Source organism: Mugil cephalus, chromosome 14 (assembly GCF_022458985.1).
Source record: "Mugil cephalus isolate CIBA_MC_2020 chromosome 14, CIBA_Mcephalus_1.1, whole genome shotgun sequence".
NCBI classification, from domain to species: Eukaryota; Metazoa; Chordata; class Actinopteri; order Mugiliformes; family Mugilidae; genus Mugil; species Mugil cephalus.
The window spans coordinates 10,555,791-10,579,167 of NC_061783.1; the positions used below are offsets into that span (position 1 = coordinate 10,555,791).

General features: G+C 44.8%; 1 protein-coding gene across 1 annotated transcript; it reads left to right on the forward strand.

The window, feature by feature from the left end:
* The first annotated feature begins 7,807 nt into the window (after positions 1-7,807).
* On the forward strand, positions 7,808-23,302 carry itgb8 (integrin, beta 8). The gene is made up of 16 exons (XM_047605734.1): positions 7,808-8,446; positions 9,395-9,480; positions 11,410-11,581; positions 11,669-11,775; positions 12,051-12,190; positions 12,461-12,626; positions 13,386-13,544; positions 14,322-14,417; positions 14,561-14,653; positions 15,749-15,889; positions 17,428-17,827; positions 17,919-18,141; positions 18,241-18,344; positions 18,951-19,067; positions 20,593-20,759; positions 21,612-23,302. The coding sequence occupies exons 1-16, from the start codon at positions 8,353-8,355 to the stop codon at positions 21,738-21,740; spliced, it is 2,394 nt and encodes a 797-aa protein (XP_047461690.1). The 5' UTR covers positions 7,808-8,352; the 3' UTR covers positions 21,741-23,302.
* The last annotated feature ends 75 nt before the right edge of the window (positions 23,303-23,377 follow it).

The window sequence follows — 23,377 nt, forward strand, 5'->3', positions numbered from 1 at the left end:
CCCACAGAAAGTCTTCCCTGAAATAAAGAGCACACTGAAATATGAGGACTGTGGAATTCTGACTTATTTAAAATCAGGTATAACAATAATTGCTTAGAAATATTCATTACGATTTATATATATTTTTTAAATAATTTAACATTTTGTAAAGTAGTTATAATTACCGTAACAAGATCTAATAATACTAAAGAAAACTAGCAAATCCTCATGTTTGAGAACCAGAGAAAAGGTGTTGACTTGTCTTCATTCATCCCCTTTTAAAGTGTCTACTTCCATTTACTTAGGAATGTGTCTTTAGTTTCAGTGCATTGTTCATCATGACATGGCGGTTCACCCACTTCAACGTGACCACAAGCCCTGAAGCCTTTTCAAGCAAAATAAGCCAGAAAAGGGAACGATAACAATCGGACAGGCTGAAGCTGACGTGTACTTCCACTCTCGGGGTGAAAACTTGGCCTTGATGTTTTTATTCTCCACCTCTCTCCTGACTGAGTCCTGACCACATGAGCAATCCACTGAATGACAGAGAAGCTATTTCACCCAGGAAGGAAACTCCCTGCCTTCCCATAGGACGTCACTCCAGTTCTGCACAGCAGCTGCGTGTGTGTTTGTGTGTGTTTCCGATAGAGAAAGAGGAAAGGGGGAGGCTGTGTCAATAGACACAGCTGATTCCCTAAAGTTCGCCATACAGGATCAAAGGATAAGTTTCATACTGAAAGCCCCAAGTTTTAAACAATCCCTGCTCTCTTTCGGTCTCACATTTAGCTTTCACTGTATTCGCAGATTTGCTCAGTATGAGTCGAATCAGTCCTCAAAATGAAAACTTCAGAGAAGTACGCCTTTTGTTGGATGAGACATCCATGAATGACTAACGGGGAGGAGGAGGGACATACGCAGCATCAACCGTCCTTACACAAAAACTTTTACAAATCTGCACACTACAGGCATGCGGTTGTAGGAGTGACGTAATGCCTTCCTGGAGCTTCTGATTTCCCAGATTGCTTCAAACCTCAATCAACAGTGGGTCAGTGCCTACTGCGAATAGAGCAGAGAAACCAAAGAAACGCTTTCGTATACGTCATCAGATCCTCCTCTCTGACCCGCATATTTGGATATGATGCACCCTGGTAAAATGAAAAACTGAGATACACGTTGCATTTATCACCATGTCTTTGAACGTCGCATCAGCTCTACGACAAACGGTTCCCTTCTTTTTGATTGCACCAGAAACACAAGCGCCACATGTGCCGGTAACGCAGCTTTCTACTAAGATAGAAACTGTGCAGAACCCTGATTCCTTTGTTTGTGTACTCTGGGCTCTCCAAATTAATAGTCTCTGATGTTTCATTAATAAACACTGTAAGCTACGGGCTTTAAACAGATATAAATCAATGCTCATGTTCATGTTGTTTGAGCTGCTGATAACCACAATAAAAACTATTAAAAATTCCAATCTAATTAAAGCAAACTATTTTAGTGTTTGTTTTCCGTACAGTGTGAGGATGAGATAAGAGTCATTTAAAGGAAGCTTACTATGAACACTAACGAAAGTCTGTTACTGCACTACTAACACTTCTTTTTTTTCTCACTGTTGTTATGAGGCATTCCCGCTCTGTGGGTTTGACCTGAAATTTCATAATCAGCCTTACTGTTTACTGTAGTGACTGTCTTCAGTATTAGCCTAGTCTGACCTCACTGGTGTATGTTACTGGAAGGAAGGAGGAAAAGTCCTGGGAGGTAAAGCAGAAAATTTATGCAGATAGTAGATAGGCCCTGACACTGAAGCGGTTTGGAATAAATTTTCCGCTTTTTGCAGAGCTCCGAGAACGAGAGCGTATTTCCCTGTCTTCCTCCTGTGCAATCATTTTGCTTTAAATATTTGTCTTTTTCCTCTCTTGTAGGTCAAACTGCTGCCTGCACATTAGTATGTGAGCTTATCTTGCATTCTTCCAGCCATTTGATATCACCGACTATATAATTTCATTCATTTAAACTGAACTGAATCCAGAAGTGTAACCTCATATAATCCACATTATAGCAACGTTACGGCTATGCTAGACGTCTGCAGTGGGACATTTGCGGCGTTGAATCGCTGGGCACGTTACCTGGAAGTCAGATCCGATTTCAACGTGACTGCGGGATCACCTCACACAGTTGTGTCAGGGAAATATAACCTGGGTGGAGATTCAGTGGAAGCGGTGGTGAGTCTGGGTGTGTTTGTGTGGACTGGACTGCAAACCGAACCACAGGATGGCATATCATTATTACTCCTCCCTGCTGCAGCCCCGCAGTCCGAGCTGCGTTATTTCCCTGAATATAGACACTGTGGCTGAGAGTCCTTGAGACTAGCGACCTTTCTCCTCTCACTCCCTCCCTTCCTCCCTCCCTCACTTTCTTTCTCATGGTGAGGCTGGCATCGAGCCGACGAGCAGCCCTTCTGGCCTTCACAGAATTACAGTAACGAAGTGCACAGCAGCTGGCACTCAGGATGGGGGTGAGAAAATTAGGGACTCTCCAAGACTCCCTGGTGAGTGGGAAAGGGCATGACGAGAACAAAAGATACAGAACAGATAACCAACCTCGACAGATAGCCTCTAGTCCCGTTTCACTTTCGCATTTAAAGAACAAACGGATGAGTGTATCTGAAAGATGCCCTGAACACAGCAGCAGGTGTTCTACGCTCTTCCCCTTCACTGAGAGGAATGCAGAGCACCAGGGTTTACAGGGTGGTTTAACTATTTTTGAAGTTTTTTACTTTTGGAAACCAGATGGCGAGTTAAAAGGATGTGGGTACTTACCTGGAAGGACAGGTTTAACAAATGCTGCTATCGAGTTTCAGTGTGGCATCCAGACAACACTAAAATTAAAAATCTCAGTCTCAGATTATGGCCTTGAAATTCTTCTTCTTCTTTTTCTTTTTTCTTTTTTTGCTCAGGTTCCTGTTGCATTTCAAGTTAGCACACACAAGCCAAACAGTTCATATCTTTCCTGTTGATCCATGTCATTATTTAATTCCAGGCTAATGTTAATAGCTGTTGTTGGCTGCCTGTACTTCATTTACATGTTCCACCAACCAGTTGTGTTGTGCTCATTCTAAGGTGTCTACTAAGCTGAGGAAGTTCCTACCCCGAAATAGCTAAAAACTACTTTGAAATATGAGTATTAAGAACTATGTTGATTATCTGTTTCTGGAGTACGTACACATAAAAAGCTGGGACTTTCTTCAACAGTCGCAGGCACCAAGAAAATATTCCCGGTGTACAAAATCACCTTGTGTTTTTCTGATCAGTTCTGGTCAGATGTTGTCTTTTGCCAGTATCTATGTATATATATATTCTTGCTGTTTCATTGATGTCATATGATGTAAGATATGATAAATGACTCTAGTCTCAATTTCCCGTCTTGTCTGCCCACAAGCACAGAAGGAATGTCTCTGATTCCCTTTGACTAGAAGTCCCCCATATCCTCGCTCACCTGTTAACGACCACCAGTCTCCGTGACACTTGAGCAATCCACTGCACTGTGAAATACAAGGCTAGTAAACGGATCTTTACGGGGGCGACTGTGGCTACAGACGCGAGTCAGAGGTTCAAGTCACTGGGACTGGCAGGAAGAAAATGAGTCTGCGGAGAGAATAAAGATGATCCTCCTTAATTATTTTGTCCAAAGGCCACATTGCCGATGATAAATCCAGTTTTTCCAATAAGAACAGTTTAATGGTAAAGTACACAAACAACAGGAAGCCTTGTTCAGTCAGTTACTACATCCTGATCCCAAGGAATCCTGAGTCATTTGGGAGATTTTGTGTTTCAGTCACTTACTGAAACTGAAATAAGGAAAAGAATGGCTCACTGTGGTCTTTGGTCTATTATGTCTGGCATCCGTGCACTAGCAGTAATTTCAGCGTAGGTGTCCGTACGTGTTTGTGCGTGTTTGCATTTGACCACAAGGCCACCGATGGTCAACGTAAATGTCAGCATCGGTGTGGTAAGAACCACGGGGTTTCCTCGGTTATGTTCAGCAGCGAGCAAACGGATGTTTTCTGAAATCTAAGCGCGCGCTATCATCTTAACCATGAAACTTCAAAAACATACTTTGTCTTGTTTGTTCTCTCCTCTGAAATGTACAGCTCCATTGAAACTTCTTAAAGTGACGTGCACGAAAAGACGTACATCAAGAGCAGAACAAAAAGCCTTCCGGTTCCTCATTACCGCCCAGTGATACAACTGAAATTCCTACGTAAAGTCAAAGCCAAAGATCAAGTCTGGCCCCATTAAAGTCTTCATGAAACTGAAAGGTGGAGGAGGAAGCTGGAGGTAGCAGCATGATCATTTGGTTCATGAATTGTGTGGTCTTAAAACCTGTCACGGAAACTATACCATGGTTAAGTAGGGGATTTTTTTCTACTACAGATTTATCAAAGTATCTGTGAGAATTTGCACTGATATTTTGAGTGGCTGCTCAAAAACATGTCACTGTGGGGGTTGCTGTGGGGGAATATTCATTGAGGTTCCACTGTTCTCACTCCTGTCATGTAAAAAAAAACAAAAAACAAAAAAAAAAACAGTAAATGTTGACCAAAGGTGAATTGAGGTCTGGTTATATCATTCTAGCTTTAGAAATATTACTAATGAACACTTTCACTGTTAAGGGTGTGATTCATACACATCCTTACGTCTTTGTTATGTAACTTTTTGCAGTATCTTCAGCACTTTTTTTTGCTCTGAGACGTACTCTATGTCTTCTGCAGACTCTCTGTTGAAGGTCAACTATACATTATACATGAAGAACAGATGCATATTTATCTTCCAATAGACAAACAAACCTGTCACGCACGCAACATGTCACGCAACCATACGACCGTCCATTTCAGATGAGGAGCACAGTTTTCATGTAACTGAACAAAGGACATCTGATGTTGGTCGTGTTGGTGTCGCTGTGAGAGGTAGAAAAGGTAGACTTTAAATGAATGTCTGGCTTAAAATAAACATATGAAAGTTAAAAAGAAATTAAAAATGAACTGATGCTAAGAGTTAGGAGTCCAAAACCTGACAACATCCCTCTGCGCTATATGTATACAATGATCAAAAAACTCATTATTTACAAGTTTTATTCACTATGACAAAAGTGGGCACTGTAATTTATCTTGAATCCACCTTTTATACAGTAGGTACAGTAAATACCCACTTGAATACTGTATCCAGTCAATGTACTCTTGCAAAACAAACACTCTTGAGAGTTCACGTTGCTCCAATCTTCACTCACGGTGCCACTAACAGTAAAACTGTATCACTGCAGCCATTGCAAAATGTAGCACGTATATGTGTGCGATATATCACATGTCCGTGCACAAATTGTATCTGGGCACATATTCACTCATATCATATCTCGTTGTATTACATTGTATCGTGCCGTGTCACATCTTGTCGTATCTCATCATAACATATCATAGCTTGTTGTGTCTTGTTATTGTATTGTATCATCGGATTGTAACTTGTCATTGTCTTATTTTATTGTATCATATTGTATCTTACCATATTTTGTCATATTGTATTGTATAGTACCACACCATAGCTTATTGTATAGTCTTGTATCACATCTTGTCCTATCTTGTCATATAGTATTATGTCACATAGTATCTTGTTGCATCATATCATATCTTGTCATATCTTACTGTATCTTGTACTTTTGTAATGTATCATATCACATGGTATCCTGTGTCGTACAATCTTTCTATCAGTTTTCCATTCTGACAGTAGAAACAGTGAAGTGGTGACGACGCAGACACGAGGCGTCTGATCAGACAATGTGACAACTGTCTGAAACGCCTCGCTATCGCACTTTATTGTACCGCACAATTCTCAGTTCTTTGTTGAATTTCCACATACACTTTTGATCGTGCTCTAAGATATACATTGACTGTTAGAAAGAGGAAGTTTTCTCTGTGCTATTTTTGGGACTTCCAAAAAAATACAAACGCGCTATTTGTGGATATGAGTAAAGTTGTATGTAAATTGTCATCACATCACGCTGCTATGACATTTTCATGGAAGTGAAAATCTAAATATCCCCTTGACTAATATATATTTGACAATAAACAACATTATTCAGCATAGCGATATTCTGATTTTAAATGGGGAATTCAGTTTACTTAATGCCAGATTTTGACATATGCCATGGCAGGGGAATTCAGATCACTGGACTTCATTATTTAACTGAGTGTGTTATTGTTTGACCCCCCCACCTACAGCATGTGACACAAATACAGGCATGTGAAATATTTGAAAAAATTTGATCCTTACCATATCTCTCCAAATGTCAGAGTCACTCTGTGCAATTGTGGTGGCTGGTTTGGGTCTGTGCATGGGAATCCCCATTCGGCTCCCATCGCAAGCTTGACCCCTACTTTGTCCTCACGTCAACTCAGCCAAAGCACAGGACGCTGAAAGGACAGGGCGGGAGATAATTCTGAGAGAAAAGTCTGTGAGATATGAGTGAACTTTGAACGGGGACTTGGGAAAAAAAAAAAAAAAAAAGGGGGCAGGTGTTTGAGGGGGAGTGGTGGTTCACCAAGTGTGTGCGTGTGGTGGGAATGATGAGACCAGACCAGCGTGATGGAAAGCCCAGCCGACTGCTAACACAAACATACCAAGAGGGAGTGAAAGAGGGGAGAAGGGCTGGGGGGGGAGGGCGTGGAGGTCGGAAAGGTGGGGGAGGAATGATGAAGACGAAGAGTGTTTCGTGTCAGGTTTCCAACAGCGACAACTGTCATTAAGATGCTGATGCTGACCAGTATTGGCAGGGCCCGAGGAAGTGTTTACACTATGGTCCATTATCAAGTTTGCTCAGCAGAAAGCGCGTCCATATTTTGCCCTCTGACCTCCAAACTCACTCTTCCACCCTTCGCCTTTAGAGGAGAGCAATCTGGCCAGGTTAGCGAGAGTCTATGGAATCTGTTTCTCGGCGGAGATGTTTCTCCCACTTACAAAACAGTGTGGTGTGTGTTTGCATCGTCGCCATAATTGAAAGTGACTGCTGGAGGGGAGTGAATGGGGAGGTGTTGATACTCCCGCCCAGCCTCCCTCAAAAGTTCCCATTTGACAAATTACATGAATGGATGAGAGTAGTGGCATAGCTGCATGGCTAGGCTCCAGGCTTTGGAGCGACAGATAGGGTCAAACGGAGTAGATAAGGGCAAGGCCTACCGCTTTGCATTGGCTCCGACTGTTGGCACACTCACAATCATTCTTTAGGCCGCGTGCCAAGCAAAACATGTCTGTTTTATGCGTTAGACCACAGCCAGAGGCAAGCCCGGATCATGCCAAAGATGGCACTGAAAGGAGTATGGTGTCTTTTGTCATTCCATGGGTCTGTTTTCCTCTGGTTTAAAACGTTGTGTTGTTAAGCACTCTGAGTATTTGGCTGCTGTTCAGCAGAGCAGCCGGCGAGGCGAGGTTACTCCATGTCATTGGAATCTGCACAATGGACCCAGACCCCCTCCTCCGCCTGTAGCACCAGCCTGTGAACCCCCTCTACAAGAGCTCTGGTTTTACTAACCAGCAACCCACCCCCACCCTCCTCCATCCACATGGCTTTAGGTCCCCACATACAGGAGCCCTCAGTGCAGTTAAATGGCTCCCCGAAGAAGCAATATAAACATCAGTGTTCGATTCAAGGCCACGGCTCCCCTTGGAATGCCGCACCACAACTTCTTGTAGTAAGCACTTTATGCCTCCCTCCCTCTCTCCCTCTCTCTCTCTCTCTCCCTCTCTCTCTCTCTCTCTCCTTATTTGTCTCGGTTCCCTCCCTCTTTAACTCTCACACATCGCGGGCCGTGAGCATCGTTACCATGGCACCGCCTTAAAACACCGTGCTGCGTTTGGCGTGTGATGTTCCGTCAGAACGCTGGTGCGCGCCGGCTGATTGTTGGTACTCGCGTGTGTGGAGATCCCGTCCCGGGATGAGACTTCGCCGTCAGCTGTGAGAGACGAGCTCCATCGTGGAACAGCGTGGGGACACGTCGCACACCTGCGGCCGGACGGAAATAGATGGAGGGACCTGAGCCGCATGCAGCCGCTGTCGCCGCACACAAACGACCGCTTCACCTCCTCTCGTGGTCCACGGGGGAGCGCGCTTGTAAGCTGATTTGACCCGGGGATGTGAATACCTCTCCGGGATTAGAGGAGTTACTGGGTGAACGACAATGTCCCGCGGCTCGGTCCGGCACTCCCGGCTATTGTTCGTGAGGCGGCGGACGCACGGTGTCCCGTCTCCCCTGGTTCATCTCCAGTAGCTGAACGGCTCCGCGTCTCCTCGCTGATTTGCTCCGCTCAACCTCTCGGTGTGGATAGGATGACTTCCTGGCTCCGCGCATACGGCAGCGTCCTTCTGTGTCTCCTGCTGTGCTCCTTGGTGGTCTCTGTCTGCGCAGAAGACTCCAGTACCGGTGAGTGGAGGCTCATTAGGGCAATTACACCATCCCAGCAATTAGTCTGCATCTTCTGTGCTGTCATCACTGCGCAATATCAGCTCCCATCCGTATCCCATCAGTAGGGTGCGCAGGGGGTCCAGCATATTTCATGGGAAGGACTTATTTTTAAGGGCTCTTTTATTAAACTAAAGCACAGGCTCATGGAGCAGACATTATATTCTAACATCTGATCATTTCTGAATGGAGACGATCCTGTACTACAGGGACAACAAAGTCACAATCAGTGGACCCATTGTGATAGTCCTCATCAGTCTCTTTTTTCAACAGGTGTTAATCTATAATTAGAAGTTAAATGCTTCACCTATTCAGGGTTTTGCCTGAGGCACAGTGCTAATTGGGTCAGACTGACTTGATAGTGGGTTGTTAGTGATGCAAGGACCGCCGTTTGCCTGTCCTACATTCCACCCCTGTAGCTCACTGAGATGTCTCTGGAAAATTGGATTTCAGCAGACAAATCACTTAAATAAATCGCTCAGCCCACTACAAGGTGCCCGAGGCTCACTCCGTGGCTTTCTTAATTATCACAATCTTCCTGTCACCTAAACGGTATCTCGCTTCAGTGTCTTGTTACACTTAATACTCCATTAATGCAATGTAGCATTGGTGCACTGACTCATGATTAGATCTCCTGTGGGTGTGGGAAATGATCCATTGCACCACTTCAACAGCTCAAGCACCTATTCCCACACTCCCTCGCTGTGGCTAATCGGAGGTGGTAAGTGGTGCTTCATTGATGAAAAGTGTGAGATCTTGAAATATCCACAGGAGCTCCGAGGCATGGCTAATAAGTGCTGACACACACCTGCTTTCATATGCTAATCATAACATATTTCTCTTCTCTTCTCTTCTCTTCTCTTCTCTTCTCTTCTCTTCTCTTCTCTTCTCTTCTCTTCCCTTGTCCAGGTGGCAGTGCGTGTTGGTCGCCGAGCGCCACTTCTTGTACAGATTGTCTCCGACGTGGACCGCAGTGTGCCTGGTGTTTCAAAGAGGTAGGACTGCGCATAAAAGTGTGTGTTTGTGTGCAACAGATGGAAAAAAAAAAAAAAAAAAGGGAGAACGTGGCAGACATTCAGCAGCATTCCTCAGATCACACGCATCAAAGCTTTGATGCTGTCCACAAATGTGAATGTAATGTGTATGTTTGAGCTCAGAGGCCTGCATTACGGCCTGCGCGAGCGCGTCAGTCTGTGTGTGAATGTCTCCGGGCCTGTTTTCTCATACAGCAGCAAGGGCTTCTTATCAGTGTGTTTGGTCTTTTCACGTATCACGTCCTATGCGTCCGTCTTCATCTGTCTGCCTGTCGGTCTGTCTCGTAAAGGGGCCACCCCGAATCAGCCTTGAGAGGCTGTAAAGCCTCCCAGTGCCGCACCAGTCACAACACACATGGCATTTACACTGGCTCAGGCAGGCTGTCAACATGTGTGTGTTTACAGACTTCAGGTGCTTTCCCACCATCTGACATCATCAAGAGGGGGCTGGGTTCACTGGTGTCTCAGTGCCTTAAAACATTAGCTATGTGTCCTCCTACACACACACACACACACACACACACACACACACACACACACACACACACACACACACACTCACAGAGCTTGGATAAGCACTGAGCCGGTACTTGTGAATATGCATGTTCATAAGTTCCAGCTTAATGAATCGGTAAATGCTTTCAGGAAAGTCCCAGGAAGTCAGCCTGAAACTTTTTGGTATTCAAACCCGTTACAGGGTGAACTACAACTGAGCAGAATTCAGTCAAGCTTCGGGTTCAGGTCATGGTCCCATGTACAACTACAGTCGCAGCTCTTTTTTGTTTTGCAAACTTTGCAAACTGTTTTTGCTCTAGTGGTTTCTCTGCTTTAAAAGCCGCTGCCGCTGTCGTGGTTAGTTTTGCTGTTTCCATTCCTATCTGTCTGATCTGGTTGGTCACGTCACACTGTTTAAATGGAGTCATACCAATCAGGTAACCGTGACAGGTTAATAACTTAGCGTAAATACACACATTTAATGACGCAGTTTATGTTTCAAGTGCCACTGTGCTGTTGTTGTGCGTTTCTCACACGCTGAAGTACCAAAGGTCACTAATCCCCTCCAAAGCTATGAAGCATGACGCTGTTGTAATGTGCTGTTGGTGCAGCTCGCCAGTCGTCGGTGGAGAGCTGGCCACGGCCTATTGAAATTCATTTAATAATGATGATCATATTATATCCTCAGTAAGATGAAGACAGTGGGACCATCTAATCGTACCAGGACATGGATGAAAGAGAAACAAAAACTTCTCCCTCATATTCTAAAACCGAAGGCTAATTTCAGAATCGAATAACAGAGCAGCCCGTGTTCTCATGCCAGTGTAATTCCATCACAAATCAATGGGAATATAATTAAATGCACAGAAAATGAAAAATGATACGGGAGTGAGTAATTGTGAAACCAGTTTCAATTTGCCCCACTTGCTCGCGTAAAATGAACCAGAGAAAGTACAGAATGCAACCGAAAGTTCTATCAATCAGTACAATACAAAGAACAACGGCCACAAGATGAAACCAAAGGTTAAAGATCAAACGCACCAAAGCCTCTGAGCACTGGCGCAGGTGCACAGGAAATTTCTACTTTTCCCCTCTTACCTTGAAATCTTGTTCTCTCCCCTGCTTCGGGCTGGCTCAGGGAGACGTGAGTGTAATACAAAAGGAAAGATTAGAGCAGGATAAACGCAACATCCAGAACAGATTCGAGACATTACCCATTCATGATTGTGCGGCATCGGTGCTTCTGGCCCGTGGGGGTAACATGAGGAAACAAGGCAGCTCTTTTTTTTTTCTTTTTTTTCCCAGTGTTTTGCTGTTTTTCATTTTTCTCTCTGTTTAGTAAAATTTGAATGGAAAGGAATTCAACTCACCATTCTGACCTGGTTTGACCCCCAGGACTTTCTAAATGGTGCAGGCGTGAGCCAACGCTGCGACCTGCCAGAGAACCTGCGGCGGAGGGGCTGCGGACCAGAGTTCATGGAGCAGTCAGAGGTCAAGGTGGAGGTCAACGCCACCGTCAGCAGCACGCAAGTGTCCCCGCAAGACATCAGCATCACCCTCAGACCAGGTAGACCCACCTCGGACGCCGCTCGTTTTCGTGACTGCATTTCCTGACGGGAAGGTTTTCAAACTTTCTTTCTGTGCCCACGTCCAGGCTCAGAGGCAAACTTCATTGTGGCTGTGAAGCAGCTGGAGCGTTATCCTGTGGATCTGTATTATCTGGTGGATGTGTCGGCTTCCATGCAGGAAAACCTCGACCATGTAGGTGTTAAAAATGTCCAGCTGTCACTCAGTGAGTCAGCGCTAGTGCAATTCACACATTTTATTTCAGGAACAAATGGGGATTTCTGATAAGATTTTAACCTGTGTAAGGTTTGTGGGTTGAAATCTGTGGAATTTGAAAAACAGAAGTGATTTAAAAGAAGAATCTCTGATTTCTCTCTGGTCTTTTTTTTTTCATATTATCTCCTCATGCTCCTTCTTCTTCTGTTCTTCTTTTCTCACCATCCCGTCCCTGCTTTCCATCTCTGGTCCAGCTGAAGACGGTGGGGGTAGCTCTGTCCCTTCGTATGATGGAGCACTCCTCAGACCTTTGGATGGGTTTCGGCTCGTTTGTGGACAAACCCGTCTCCCCTTACATCAATGTCCATCCCTCCAAGATCAACAACCCCTGCAGGTGGGGCGCAGAATCGTGCACTCTGATATGAAAAGGACAGATTTGTACTGCTCAGCTAACTTTTAAGGGACGTAATGATGTGACAAAACTTGTGCCAGCATGCAGCTCTCATTAGCTGTTCCCAGTTTTGTGTGACTCATTATTTGTTAGGGGCAACCTTGTCATGATGATGAGCCGTGCTGGAAGATGAATCAGCCCTGTTTAATTCTTCTTTCCCATCCCCGTGCATTTAAAACACATTTGTCTTCTTTTTGATTTATCCGTCACCAGTGACTACGAGATCCGCTGTCGCCCAGCCCACGGCTTCCACCACGTTCTCGGTATGACTGGGAATGTCAGCGAGTTCACACGCATGATCAAACGCCAGCGCATCTCCGGTAACATGGACACACCAGAAGGAGGACTAGATGCTATGCTGCAAGCTGCTGTCTGCCAGGTATTTGTGTGTAAATATACTGTATTAATCAGTGGTTGTTGTTTCGAATTCGATCGTGAGTCCGGATTGCAGTGACGGACGCATTCATTCTGCGGGACCGGTGGCACTGACTCAGCTGTAAATGTTGCCACTGGAATCACATTAAGTAATGACACCACTGCTAGGGTATGGCCGACACACACACAGAGTCACAGTTGCTTATGCTATGCCTGCAGCAGTTGTGAGTCACACCATGCATGGGGGTCCTGAGTAACCAGCTTGCAGGGGAAACACCACGGTGGTCATGAGTTCAGAAATAGATTCTCCATTATGTCAGGCCTACTTATGAGCACACCAGGCTGCCTTGAATACACACACATGTGTACGCTGTCCCGTTTTCTCACACTGTCTAAGATGAGTCAGACATGGAGAAGGAGACTCTCTGGCGGACAGTAGCATTTCTGCTACTTTGACTTTAATTGGGCATTACAGATCGACCTGATCGTCATGGAAACTAATGCAGTTCAGATGAGTAAAATGTTTGAATTTGCATTTTTTCTAAACCACGCTTGTAAATCTTTAAATTATGAAGCGTGCACACGTTTCCACATCAGTCTGTAGGAATGCCGATAACTAGTGATTTATGGGAATAACAATGAAGGAATTCCAAGAAAAAAAAACTGCGGTGGAGTTTGGTTCCAATAAGATAAAAGCTAATCTTTCAAATATGCGGTTAAACATGCTATTAGACATCCCGATTTCTTTCTGCCTCTCGCTCAGAGGGCGGTGGGCTGGAGGCCGGAGGCGAAGCATCTGCTGATGCTGATGACCGACCAGACATCTCACCTCGCCCTGGACAGCCGGCTGGCGGGGATCGTCGTGCCGCATGACGGCCTGTGTCATCTGGAGAACAACGTCTACACGGCAACTACCGAGATGGTGAGCAAAGTCGGGCGAACCTTTTAACTGAGCGTTCAATGCATCTTAAAGGTCACGGTTCATCTCGCATTACTACAAAACTGCAGGTGAAATGAGCTTGGTAGATTTTCACTCAATGCTGTACTTCAGTTGCTGACATACTGAATTCATTCTCAGAGGCCCCTAGGGGGTCCACAGAGGTACTGCAGAGGTTGCAAAATCTTTCATTGATTAGACATTTTTTATATATATTTTTTAAGTTTACACCAGCAATTTTCCCTCACAAATTTAAACTTCTTTAAATAAACATTTGCATGAATCCAACATATTCTAGTAAAGGGATAAATGGAGGCGGAAGACGTTGTCTGTCAGTCAGTGATTCACTCATTCAGTGATACAGAAGCTGTCTCAACAGTGCGCCATTCACACAGAGCGCCACACTAGCCAAGACCTGTCACTCAAAGCCTCCTGTACACAGTAGGCCCCGCCCCTGTCGCTGCTGAGTCAATCACAAGTTATAACTTGAATCTGTCAATTATTTTCTTCTGCCACCTCTTGCACATAAAAAAAATAATATTTGAACCTGTGTATTATTTGAATAGCCTAAAATTGAAAGCAAAATTACAATACTAATGTATATTTATAAGTAGCACTAGGCCGATTTTAATATAGAACACATAGAGTTGGTAGGGGGTCCCTGCTTAGTTTCTCCATCAGTTTTGGGGTCCTTGGTCTGAAAGACATTGAGGACTCCTGCTCAAAGACATATTTCAGCTGACTTCTTGTCGTCTTTTTTAGGACCATCCCAGTTTGGGTCAGTTGTCTGAAAAGCTGCTTGAAAACAACATCCACTCTGTCTTTGCTGTGGAGAAGCAGCAGTACCAGTGGTATGAGGTAACATATGCACTCACTCATATATGTAAATAAACAAACCTACTAGCTTAAAAATGCTGTCCCAGAAAGCACAATTCAGTTTTTTTTCTGGGGACTTGGAGGGGAGTCAATTTAAAAGCATTTCTCTTTTTCTTCTTCTTTAGGAGCTGGTACGTCTCCTACCTGGCGCCTACCTGGGGAAGTTGGGCCTCTTCCAGGCCCCGAGCATTATCGAACTTGTGGTGGATGCATACAAGGTACACAGCCCTCGCCTATTTTTTCCTCTTCCAGCTCCCTTTGTCCATCATCACTTATTCATTCTCTGGACAAAGACAGGGACAAATGAAAAGTTATACAGACAAGCAAAGTAGCACAGCAAAAGCTGGACTGACAAGCGTACACATTCCTAGCTCGGTGATGAAGACAACGTGAACTTGGTTTTCATTTCGACTTGCTTAGTCACATGCTAACTAATAGCACATTTCTGCTTATAGAAAACGCTTGGGAGTCACAGACAGCATATTTGTGTGCCAGAAAGTCAAGTTCTACTGCACTGACTGCGAAAAATAATAAATTACAAAACGCTTTGAACCCAACTTAGTTTTCCTGCGACTTGAAGTTTTAAAGTTGGGAAAACACATGATGGGGGATGTTTGTGGTCGCTGAAGCCCTAATGAAGCAGAAAAACACAGATGAAAACAGGAGGTTAAGGAGGGGTAAGGCCTTGTTGCTTTGTGTGCGTGTGTGTGTGTGTGTGTGTGTGCGTGCGTGTGCGTGTGCGTGTGAGAGACTCAGGGTTTGTTCAGTTGGCAGTGGCCTGGGCTATAATCTAGCCTCCAGCACAGCGCTCCATTGTTTGTTTCGAGAATCTGCCGAATCCACAGATCCGAGAGCGCAGCCATGCGTACGTGCACACACATACACACACACACGCACACACACACACACACACACACCCGCATACACAAGCAGCAGAGCCCAAACAGAAGCTGGCATTATAATAGCTATCAGATCCCCACGGAAACCATGTGTCCCAATCATGAACGAGTACAAAGATGCTATTTTTGGCCCCACCTCCTTGTTCCCATAAATCCCCCTGATTTCACGAAGAAAGGACGACAATAAGGGGTTCTCTCTGGCGACATGTGACAGCTTTAATTAATCAGCCCTCCCTCTCTTGCTCTTTTTCCACTTCTTGCTTCATTACGTTTCTCTCTAACACATTATGTTCATTAAAATTTTAAATTGTCTCCATTTTTCTCGATCTTTGTTGCAATCCGCATTGCACAATAAGTAGAATTCCTTAACACCAGGCTCTAAAACTTAACAGTGCTTTGTTCATCTCTGCCCAGAGGTTGTTGTCGGAGGTGACGGTGTCAGTGTCAGTGGAGGACAAGGCAGTCAGCAGGTACTGGGTGTCTGTGTCTCCTATCTGCCCCGATGGGTCCACTGCTAACGGCCAGAGCTGCTCTGGGGTGAAACCGGACGAGACGGTAAACACAAAATAAATAACACCTTCAGTACACAGCGTTTTTTTTTTTTTACAGCAACATTTAAACTGAACATTTATTGGTTATATTGAATGACTTTGACACATACAAACACTCTGGCACACACACATCCCAGAGAGCTTTACGTGACAGATTTTGTAAATAATCCAGGTTGAGCGGATTACAGGCTGTATTCAACAGGCAAACATTTCCATGTGTTTCCATAAACTTTTCTTTCTGAAATCCTTACCTATCCCAATGCTAGAGCCTTTATGCAAACAAACAGGGCATTTATTTTTAGAAATAGGCCATTGGACATGCACTGCTTGATACCTGTTCCATTATCCGCCGAGAGAAAAACCTTAAATAGCCCTTGCCACTGCCGAGGCCTCTTTCTCGATTCTTCTCAGACCCTCATGGGAGATTTTTGTGCTGTAGTAGCAATTATACAAGAGGCTCCTGCCAAGAAATGTTCAGCTGTAGCAAACAAAGAAGTCCTATTTTAGAACTAATTATAACATTTTCAGTGCATTTGGAAGCTTTCTTTTTGTTCACTCCCTTAACTGCCTGTGAACCCTCTCTCCTCGGTGACCTTCTGCAAACACCAAGATACTAACTCGCTGCCCTATAGTCGCTCCATTGTACAAAGAGACTGAGGCTCAGCTCTTTAATCCGTGGGTGGATTAAAGTGAATTATGGAAAGCACCGCCACTTACCAGAATGGTGATAAAAATCAAGAAGGAGGCTTTAGCGCGCGCAGTTTTCCGCAGCGACCCCAACTGGATAATTATTCAACTTTGGTCCCACTTGGAATCCAGGTCCTTATCGAACAATTTTAAGACTTTTAGGGATTTCTGTAATTGTGCAATGAGAGGTAGTTCATTGAATGCCATTCCTCTAAGATTAACAGCGTGAGTAACTTGAGGAAATGCGTTATCTACAAAACTTCACTTACGTGGAACTGCATGGGATTCCTGAAGAAAACAGCTAACTCTAATGCTATGCTAAATGCTCTCGTGTGACACGATGTCATGCAGATGTCTAGCACCTATAGATGTTAAACAGTTGCTCATTGGCTCCAAAGGTGTGGTAAGGGTTGACGCAGATTTCACGAGTTATGTAAAAGTATTTTTTCAGCAATCAAAGCATTTGCTGCTTAAAAAAGGCATTGTATAACCAAAGGGACTGATAGTCAGTGATACAGCCTATGGTTTACAGCAATGTAGCCGGTAGTTGTTGAGCTTGGCCAGAACTAAACTGGGGGGCATGTTGCAGGCTGCTTAGTAGGCCGCACCTCACCCCAGCTCATCCTGGTTTTTACTGCCGTCAGGGCATCATTATTTCATGAATGGTCATCGCAAAAGCCTAGATGATTCATCAGTTTCAAAAAAGAAAGTATTTCAAGAGTTACATTAACTGAGGGTTCAAGGAAAGAAATGATTGAATCACTGAATCACATCGCCTGGTAATGATGGACAGACTTGACCGACTTTAACATTCCCCCGTTGCTTCTTTACTAACTTGTTTACTTTGCCATGCAGGTCTACTTCAACATCACGATTGGCCAACGCTCCTGCCCCGATGACGGCAACGATGAAGATATAACCGTGATGGTCCACGCTGTGGGCTACAACGAGTCCACTGTCGTCAGGATCCACTCCAAATGCGGCTGCAGCTGTGAACACTGCGGTGACAACGAGCCGCCGCCATGCAGAGGGACCCAAGGTGGCAGCGGCCTGGAGCCGAGGCAAGACCAAGGACTGATTAAGGAATCAAACCAGGACTGCAGAGCAGCGGGGTCTGATGTGGACTGCAGCGGCAGAGGAGTGTGCGAATGCGGGAGATGTGTGTGTGAGCAGAGCAGGCTCGGGACAATACACGGGAAATACTGTGAGATGGATGACTTCTCCTGCCCGTACGAAGGGGGACTTCTGTGTGGACGTAAGAGGGAATATTTAAGCTCATACAAATATCACAAGACTTTACAAAACAGTGTAATTACCTAATTTCTGCTCTCTCATGTGTCTGTCAGGACGAGGCGTGTGTGTGTCAGGTGAGTGTGCATGCGAGGATGGGTGGACGGGCGATAGCTGCAGCTGTCCCGTCTCCACGGCGACGTGCCAGGCGCCAAATGGCTTGGTCTGCAGCGGGCGGGGCAGGTGCGTGTGCGGCGAGTGCGTGTGCGACGACCCCCAGTACTCCGGAGACTTCTGCGAGAGATGTCCTGCCTGCCAAAACACCTGCCTGTCACACTGGTGCGTGTTGTCAGTCTCCTTTTCACAGCGAATGACGGGCGCTCCTGGAGAGCACGTCGCACGTCTGACGCTCACGTTGTTGTAATTCTTCTCTCTCAGGAAATGTGTGGAGTGCCACCTTTCTCACGGCCTAAGGCAAAAAGAGGGGGAGCACTGCAACAGCACTTGTGCACCGCTGGTCGGCTACAAGGACGACGTGTCAGGTACAACCAGGTGTAGCTGTCGGAATCTGCAGAAGTCAGCATATTTTTACACGTGTGCAGTTCATTTTAATGTTGTGCTCTGAATCTTTGGCCCTGTTTTAGCTTGCCCCTTGCTCCTTGCTCCTTTTCCTTATTCAGGATTTTGTGGCGTGGCTTGGCTGGCTATAAACAGCAAGTTATAAACACGACACTGACATATGTATCTAGCAATGAGTTGCCACACTCAGCTGACATAAATTAATATTGCAACTGATTTAGAGTGGCATCCTTAGCCATCTAATGAATGTAAGCCCATTAGAGCTCTATTTTTAGCTGTGCTTTGGTCTCCACCAGCGACTCACAAAATGATGTCTCTTTTAGCTGCAAATTGCCAACTCTGTCTGTCCTTTGTGTGATCTTTGTGTAGTGTTGTCTCCTTTGTCCCTGGTACAAGCAGACGGGACTAGTAGGGAGTTAACCAGACAAGAACAACAATCTTGTTGTAGATTTATACATAGCTTTAAGGTTTAAAAATCACAAGTAATTTAAAGTATTCTTCCTGGATTTTTCTCTCGGTCTTGGACCTTTAACGTGTCTCACAGTTGTCTCTTTCCCTTTCACTTTCAGGTCAAGCAGAGGAGCTGTGGATTCAGTGCATGTACATCAGCAATGACAGCTGTCGCTATCGGTTTCAGACCAGCTCCCAGACTGGTCAGAGTCAGCTTCACATTAGCAGGAGGCCAGGTATAATGTCAGCGCACGCACGCACATGCTTTCATTCGAGGCCACGTCCGCTGCTACCATTGCTGCTCTAATACACCCTGGTGTGTTTGAGTCAGCAAGCCTGCTGTCCACATTACAGCTGTATTTTACATTTCCTCTCGGCTCTCTAACTCGCCCTCTTGATTTTTTCTCAGACACACACACACACACACACACAACCACATAATTTAAAAGCCACAAGTTCACACGTTGGGTTACACACACACACACATTATTATACTTCCAAGTGTTACAGTTCATCCCCGCCTTCCCAGTTTTTGGAACAGCGCTGCTCATTGTACGTCCACCCCATCTCCTCCCCTAGCCCCTCATGCCTCCCCCCCTCCGCCCAACGGGACGCTCTCTTCCTGCTCACGCCTACTCCTCCCGGGTGCAGCAGGAGCCAGGTCTCCATGGTTACCCCTGGTTACAAAATGTCAGAGCTCTCTTTGGGCTCTTTGTGCTAAGCGATCGGCCCGTCGTCCACACATGCTCCCCAGCAGACACACAGCCACCTAAGTGTTCGGGACAGCACCGCTGGCACAGCTGCCACTGACCAAGCTCTGTGTGCGAGTCCGGAAAATAACTCCTAAGTACTATGGTACAACGTTCAGGTATCATACATTACTTGAGTTCTTTATGCTATGCTATACTTCAGTATTCTAGTACTTCAAACGCATTCATGTGAGCACATACAAGCGAGCATTTCACATCTAAAAAGCAAGAGTTTATAAAGTACAGCAGGTTTGTCTTGGAGAGAGGCTCATCTCCGGGTTGGGAACCGCAACAATAAACAAATGAGGTCCACAACAGAGAACGCCAAACACATTTCTGAATTATTATCAACAACAAAGTCCTATTAGTACTTTCCCAAAGCTTTATTCAGGGTAGCGGGGAAACTTTTTGTCTGCAATTAGAGGACTAGGGACTGTAGGTTGTGATGAAGGTATATGTGTTAAACTTGTTGAACCTGTAACTGAACACCAATCAGGCATAACATTATGACCACCTCCCTGATATTGTGTGGGTTTCCCTTGTTGCCCCCAAAACAGTTGTGACTCCTCAGAGATTGGACATGGACACCTTCTGAGGGTGTCCTGTGGTGTCTGGTAGCAGAATGTTGTTAGTGGGGGGTACTTTGGGTCCTATGGGTTGAGGGGAGGGGCCTCTGTGGATTGTCAACGGTTTGTGCTGTTTTTTATGTTGTTTTGAGTTGTTTCGAAACCGTTTTTGTGTGTGTGCCATGGGGATGGCTGCTGCCATTAAGGAGTGTCATTGCTATGGGGTGGGAGGTACCTGGTCTGGTCTAGGTGGGTGGCCATACACGTGAATGCTGGGTCCAGAAGTTTTCAGGCAGAATTGTCACAAGAAATCGAATTTTAATAAGATGATAATGCTATTTACACCCCCTTTTAGTGGTTTTAATGTTGTGGCTGATCAGCGTGCATCTGCACAATCGCAGAGTGTCCCAGTCCTCCACTGTGAATTGCTATGTGTGTGTCCACAGAGTGTGTCAGCAGTGGGCGGATGGTGGGAACCTTCCTGAGCGTGTGCGCCCTGACGGTGCTGTGCGGGCTGGTGGTGGTGGCCATGTCCCGGCTGCTGCTGCAGAAGAGGGGCTGGTCTCCGGAGGGCGCCGCTGAAGACGGAGGCCCCTACCACTGCACTGTAAAGGTCAGCTCTCAGATGTCAGGCTTACTGGAAGTGGTCATTAGCGCGATGGGATTTTAATTAAGGGGAGAGAAGGTGTCCCTGCAGCCCTCAGAAGCATTAGGGGAATATTTACATTAATATGTGCTGTCCGCTGAAACCAGGAGTGAGAAATCTGAGTCGGCTCTTAGAGGTGCAGCTGTATTTTACATTTCCGCTCCAACTCCCAGCTCACCAGCTACGGCTTCCAGATTTGTGACCTTAAGATGACATACAGCACCTCTGAGGAGAAGAATTGGGAACGGGAATTTTCAATACAGGGGGCTTTCTGGAGATGTATTTGCTTAAATTGGCTTGGATGTTTTTTTAAGAATTTGAGACCAGGCACTTTTTAATAGATGACCACAGATGATATGAGTGATACTGAAAATTATAGACTGCATGTATTCTGATGCATCTGTTTGCAGGCATTTCTTCAGACCATACCTGCAGTCAAACAAGGGGCACAATTTCCTGCTGATATGTCATCTGTTACACTGTACTCTGTAGAGGGAAAGTAATATATCACCATGAAGTTCCCCCTGTATCGTTAAACTGTTACTACTTCCTCAGTGATTGCATAATGTAACAAATAATCCATGTGTTAGGACAAACATTTATGAAATACCTCTTAAAGACGTGGCTGCCAATAAATGAGCATTAGCAGTCAAGTTACTGGCCAGGAACGAGGGACTGTAAAAAAAAAAAAAGAAGTTTTTAAGCTCTGTACAAGCTTCATGAAGATTTATCCAACACGGAGATAAATTTGGCTCTGAAACAAGTCTTTAAAAGAAAAGCACTGGCTATTACTAACTGCGTATAACTGTGGCCCTCCAGGAGCTGTCATACAAGCCTACAACCAATGAGAAGACTGTCACCTACAGGAGGGACCATCCACCCGACCGCCCCGTGGAGATGCACATCCAAGTTCCCAAGATGCCCCTTGGTGACCCCTGGCCTTGCTAGACAGAGGTCAGAGTTCATGGTCAAAAGGAAAGCCGTAGAGACAAACAGAAGATGAACCGGACTGAAGGCTTGTTTTCAGCGTCTTAAACCTTCGTAGATCTTCAACTCTTTGCCGATGGCAGACCAAACTATGAAATCTCCATATTTGAAAAAAAAAAAAAAAAGAACAGACCAAAACTGTCACAGACTGTGTGACTAATGTGGCCAGTATCCTGGAAACTGACATGAAACAAAGAGCACAAGTCCCCCCGACATCTCCTGCAGCAGGGAGGCTCCTTCTTCTACAGGGTAAAGGGTGATCATTCCTTGCTTTTTAGCCATGCAGCAATTACTGCTCTATCTTGTGTGTGTGTGTGCGCGCACGTGCATGTGTGTATGTGTGTGTGAGTGTGGTGCAGGCAGAAACATGTATGCTTTCTATTTATAATTTTATAATGAAAACACTACATTAAGTCACGTGAACACACCATCCGCCTAACGGTACTGTCTCCCTGTCTTAGTCTGCCCTCATGTGGTCAACATAGCTCATGGCATTCACATTACTGACCTCAGCTGCGTTGTCTTGGGTACTGTACACCAGTTACTCTGTATTTCTTTTATTTTATTTTTTATTTGTATTATATTTTCAGTCATGTGTAGCAGGGTTTTAGCATTTTACATGTTTCTCTGTTTTTATGTATTTGTTCATCAATCAACTGCATTACAAATTCGTGGCATTTTTCTATCATGATGGGCTAGAATATAGTTTTCTGTGATTGTCAGTTATTATCTGGATAGACTTGCACTAGTACGGTTGTTTTGCATTATACTACTGAAAACTGTGTTGTCACTGGGGCGGGAGAGTGTTAGTGGTGGGTTTGAGATGATATATGTGCTGGGCATTAAAAACTATCTAAGTGCATTTGAAGCTAATGTAACAACTCCACTGGAACACTGGAATGACAAATACTGATATTCATATTTAAAGCACCGACATACTAACAGTTAATGGTAAATGTATCATCGAACCCCTGAACATGTGACCTCTATGTGAGAACTGTGTCTGTATGTACCTGCTGATCATCCATTCTACCGACTGCCCAGACAACTTCCGACTCTCAGACTAACTCTTGAACAAAGCTCCAAACCAACTTTGAAGATCAGAGGCGGGATGTTACTCTCCAGGCCTCTCGAGCACTAAAACAGATCTTCTCAGTGCCACTTGCATTGCATCATGTGAGACTTTTACTCGCCCCGATCTCTTTCCTCTTTTTGATGACGTAATGTTTACAGCAATAGCTGCTCTCTTTTACTGTCAGATGAGAACACTAATTATTATTTATTGTGATTGTACGATATTATTTTTTATTTGACATGTTTACGCTATTTTATGAGAAGCCTATTCGAGTCACAGGTACTGTCTCTAACCATGGGAGTAGTTCAGCAATAAGATATTAATCATCTCATCGATCTGGGCTTTAAGCTCAGAGTAACAGCAGCACTTTTCTATGTAGTTTTTCTGCCAGTTAATGTGACCATTGTGTAGCATGACTGCTTTTCATCAGAATAAAACGTGCAAAATGTTTTGTAATCTTCTTTTTTTTTAGTCATCGGTTCTACAATAGTATGGTTAATAAAAGGTTAAATGTAAATGGTGA